At 40.5% G+C, this 4823-nt stretch overlaps 1 protein-coding gene across 1 annotated transcript in view; it reads left to right on the forward strand.

Moving 5' to 3' along the window:
* Positions 1–2205: 2205 nt before the first annotated feature.
* Positions 2206–4823, forward strand: part of tfap2a (transcription factor AP-2 alpha) — a 9481-nt gene continuing 6863 nt past the window's right edge. The window contains exons 1-3 of the mRNA XM_079755252.1: positions 2206–2664; positions 3207–3626; positions 4664–4715. Of these exons, the coding sequence (XP_079611378.1) occupies positions 2638–2664; positions 3207–3626; positions 4664–4715 (499 nt within the window). The 5' untranslated portion in view covers positions 2206–2637. The remainder of the gene's footprint in view (positions 2665–3206; positions 3627–4663; positions 4716–4823) is intronic.

The raw sequence follows: 4823 nt of genomic DNA on the forward strand, positions 1-4823 counted from the left end.
GTTAAAAATAACAGGTTTATAAAAAAAAATACAGAATAGTAGGCCTACAGCATCGCCAGCCCCATCAGTCAAAGGAGACGCGGGAGATGGTTTGCGTGTGTGGCCCTTTCTGGGTCGTTCAATTCTTGCAAAAATTGGCTTGATCAATTAAAAATCCATTGTGTGGAAAAAGTCTGAAAACATGTTTTAATTATAATAACATTCTAATAGTAGGTCTGCACATTAGGTTATCTTCACTCCATTCTGAGGAAAGCATTGCCCAGAACTTGTATCCTCGTTTGTTTAAGGATAGTAAAACGCATGTCTTGTGCTCGTATAGGTTAAACTCGTTGCTAAATAGCAAAAAGTATTACACGGGAGGCTATAGTTTTACCTGTGTGCTGTCCATTGGTGTTGTGAGCAGCAGATGGGGGGGAATCAGACGGCTGTTGATATGCTAATGAGGCCCTATGCCCGCGTTATTACAGCGCTGCGCGACTCGTTCACTTCCACCATTAGAGGGAGACCTCAGAGCGCAGACAGACAAGTCCACAGCTTCAATAAAAAATTGTATTTTTTTCTGAGCGGGAGCCCTATTCACTGACTGAGAACAAGGCTTAGACGATACTTATACTCAATATCCACCTCAGCAATCCATGAAAATGCTCTGGAAATTAACTGATAACATTAAATATGAAGAATGTGAGGTAAGGGACTTGTGATTTGTTTGTATGGTTATTTTTTTTATACTTAGATATGATTATGGTGTTTTTTAAGATTAGGCCTATGTGTTTTTGTATTCTGTCAGTTTTGGCAGTTTCACATTTATTTAAGGAATGCTCAGATACTATTTAACAAAATTAGGCCTAATCATAATTCCATTCTGCAATTAATATAAGGGTAATAGACCAAAAATATAAGCAATTGTACGAATAAACTAAAATTAAGAATAACCACGCTACTTACAATATAATCTTCAAAACTATACAATGTTTTCATAATTTAGTTTTTATCAATAATTTTCTCAATAAAATAATAAATTGTATTTAGTTATTGGATGTATATTATTCAAATAAAATAGGTTTGAACAATATACAGTTTAGTTAAATGTTTTAATAACGCATGGGTTTAGTATTGAGAAAATATTATTCCTGTGAATTAATACGCGCGACATCTTTCCTTTAAAACTGTAGTTCAAGGTCTATTCTATTTTAGTTATTGCATGTGTAAGCAGAGTGCATGCATGGCAAAGTGTCGATGATAATGTTGTTATAATATAAAAGTACAATATGCGTTAATAATATTGCTAAGGTCCAGCGTGCTGAAACCAGTCCAACGTGTTTTTATTCGTGCACAATGAGGGGCATTGCAGTGACACCACGAGCATAAAAAATAAAAGCTCGCATTTTATTATGCATGCTTTGAAATATAATATTCATAATTATTTAGTATCGTGTAGTCCTATGGGTTTGAAGATGCAATATTTGAATACGATCGAATTAATAGGAGTTGATATGAGTTGTTGCATGCTGCTTGCAAAACGCGTGTGTTCGTACACTATAATAAAGGGGGTCTGTGTCTGTACGAGCGTTTTAAAGTATGGGCCACTAGATTCGAGAAGGGCTTTCAATTTATATTCCTGCTTTTGTCGGAAAGAAAGTTTGTTCGCATGTCCTGGCTCTGTAGTCTGGTATTGTGGATTCATTCTTCACAAAGATACAGGGCAGAGAGGGCCGCGGAGGGAGGCGATAGCAGAGGATGGAATGAGCAGTACTGTAAAAACAGAGAAGGTGCCAGTCTAGGTGCTTATAGCGTTTGGCTGGATATTTTCATACAATCGAGAGGGGTGTACATTGTTTCCATCTACAGCCTCCTTCCTCTTTCTCTGCTCCTTGCTTCATTCTGTCTTTCTTTCACTTTTCGCCTTGCCCTCAAACCTTTTAAAATGTCCCCCCCCTCGCTCTGATTCGTCCAGAGCTGGTGAATGTGCCTCTTTTTGTCTCCCTCTCTCGACTCCCCTCCTCACTCCCTCTCTCACTCACTCACTTACTCACTCCCTCTTTCTCGCTCTCCCTCCTCTCTCTCTCCCTCTCTCTCTCTCTCTCTCTCTCTCTCTCTCCCAATCGCTGATTAGATATACTGATTTCTTCTTTCAATGGACGTCATTTAGTGCAGACTCTGCCTTGAGTTGCCTTTCCTCGCTTCACGCTCGATTTCCGACCATTCTTTTCCTTATTAAGCATTCGTGTCATATTAATAGTCATGAGTATCTTCTATTAGGAGTCCAGAGGAAGAGGAAGAACGAGCAGATCTGTGCTAAATATGAGCTCAGGCGAAGGGACGGCAGCACTGTGATAGAACCGGGAGATCGGGGAGAGAAAAGGGATACCGAGAAAACTTTCAACCTAAACCCACCCAGACCGTCCGTATCTGCGATTTTTAGTCTCAAATGAAGGGCAGTGGGAATCTAACCAAATTCTGATGGATTATCGTCCCGCCGTGGCTCGTATCTGACCGCTGGGCACCGTGATCTTTTGCAGTGTGAAAGCCGATTTCTGAGGGGTTTCATTTTTTGTTGGCTCAGAAATCCCTGTTGTTTTTACAACGTTTTTTGAACTAAATTTCTTCTTTTTTTGAATCGCACGAAAACCATTACAGATGTTGGTGCACAGTTTTTCCGCGATGGTAAGTTGCAGGGCTATGGGACCGATACTTTGATCTGAATGCGTTTCTGTCAGCATGGTCACTAGAATAAACCTTTGTAATTATATAAATAGGCTACATACAGTGGCCCTTGTTCGAAATGTGTTTGAAATTGTATCAGACTTGGTCATCTGAAATTGTGTAGTGTTTATTGTTATTGTTTACTTTTAGGATATTTGCAAATGAATATGAAGCTTAAACCATTATCTTATGTTGACATCCTATGCACTTTTGTTAAGGACATCGTCCTTTCAGACTCTCTTATACGCTTTGCGACATAATTGTTATGATATCACGTTGTGGAGCGTCCATATGGCTCCTCGATCCATTTCGAGGAAGCTTCTTGGGCCATGTAGCCTATTGGATTCCGGCCAGATATGAGACTGCTAAACATTTTCTCGCAACGCCTCAGTTGGCCTTTACAGTGCTCTGTAGTCAATTTTGGTGCGTAAATATTCTTAAAATGACCTCCAAAAGAGGAGCCATTCCTAACCGCGTCTCCCTCCATCTCTCCCCCCAAATAGGACCGCCACGACGGCGGCAGCAACGGGACAGCTCGGCTACCTCAGCTGGGCGGCGTTGGCCAGAGTCCGTACACGAGCGCCCCGCCGCTCTCCCACACGCCCAACTCCGACTTCCAGCCTCCATACTTCCCGCCACCCTACCAGCCCATCTACCCGCAGTCTCAGGACCCGTACTCGCACGTCAACGACCCGTACTCTCTGAACTCCCTGCACGCCCAGCAGCAGCCCCAGCACCCGGGCTGGCCGGGCCAGAGGCAGAGCCAGGAGAGCAGTTTGCTCCACCAGCACCGCGGCTTGCCCCACCAACTGTGTCGGGAGTATCGCAGGGAGGTGCTCCTACCTTCGGGCCACGGACTTGATTCGGGACTGTCAGATTCTATCCCTATTCATGGAATACCTCATTCTTTAGAAGACGTCCAGGTAAGAATCCATGGCTCTTATAGTGTCATTTAAAATGAATTACGTTGGCCTAATGTGTATAGCCTACTTTTTACTATTATTATTAATGTACATTATTAGAACTCCAACCATTATGATTATTATTATTATGATTATTTTTAGTTCTATTATTATTATGCTGCTATTCATTTTTTTGGAGCAGGCCAAAAATGAGCATGAATCTACTTATGTTCTATTATTTTAAGAACGAAATAAATGAAATGGTTAAAATTATCGGTTGTCTTTAAATGTTGGGGCAGTTTTTACTCCATAATTAGGCCTAATTGACGATAAACGCTGGATGTTGTCTTACGTTATTAGTAGGCCTACCAAGTTACTTTAAATGTTTGGTTTTAATGTTTGAGTGTGTTTAGATTTAAATTATAGGACTTCCTTATTTATTCAAAGACAAAAAAACAACCTTGGTTAGGATGTTAAATGCGAGGCACTAACTATCTTTAAAAATACACCAGAGAGCGAATGTGATTTTTAATAGGTTATATGGACATCATTTATAAAGCGTTATCTCCTCAAGAATCCCCGATTAAATTGGAAATATTCTTGGGAGTTTTTATAAAAAAAGACGGAAAAAAACACCAATGATTTTTAATTAGTTCATAGGCCTTTAATAGGCTGAGCTGCCACAATTACTTTCCAATCTAGATTAGTAGTTTCCAAGCTAGTGTGGCAATCTAAAGGCGAAATTAGGTCAATATTATAGGGCGACACAGCTTTATTATTTAAGTCAGTGTTTGTATGACAATCGCCGAATGTTATACATTCGAATTTTTTCTCAATCTAGTTTTTTTTGTAATTACATATTTGCCGTCGAATTAATTGCAAACATTTACGGACAGAAACACCACGTAGGCCGAGAGCCTCGACGTTGGATAATTGTGTTCGCTAATGGTTCTGGGCTTGTTCGTGCAGAGCACCCATGCGTGCATTCGCTCTGAAATGAGCGTACAATTCATTTTTATTTCATCCTCAAATTGTCCATTTTTGCGTTTTTGTCTTAGCATGTCGAGGACCAAGGAATCCACATTCCCGACCAGACAGTAATTAAAAAAGGTAAGCAATTTATTTTAAGATATCAAGCATGTTTCCGCAAGCTGCACACTCCACTCCAAATTCAACCCAAACACACACACACGCGGACAGTCTCTCGCACGCACAAAA

Source organism: Pollachius pollachius (genome assembly GCF_949987615.1).
Source record: "Pollachius pollachius genome assembly, chromosome: 17".
In the NCBI taxonomy this organism is placed as follows: domain Eukaryota; kingdom Metazoa; phylum Chordata; class Actinopteri; order Gadiformes; family Gadidae; genus Pollachius; species Pollachius pollachius.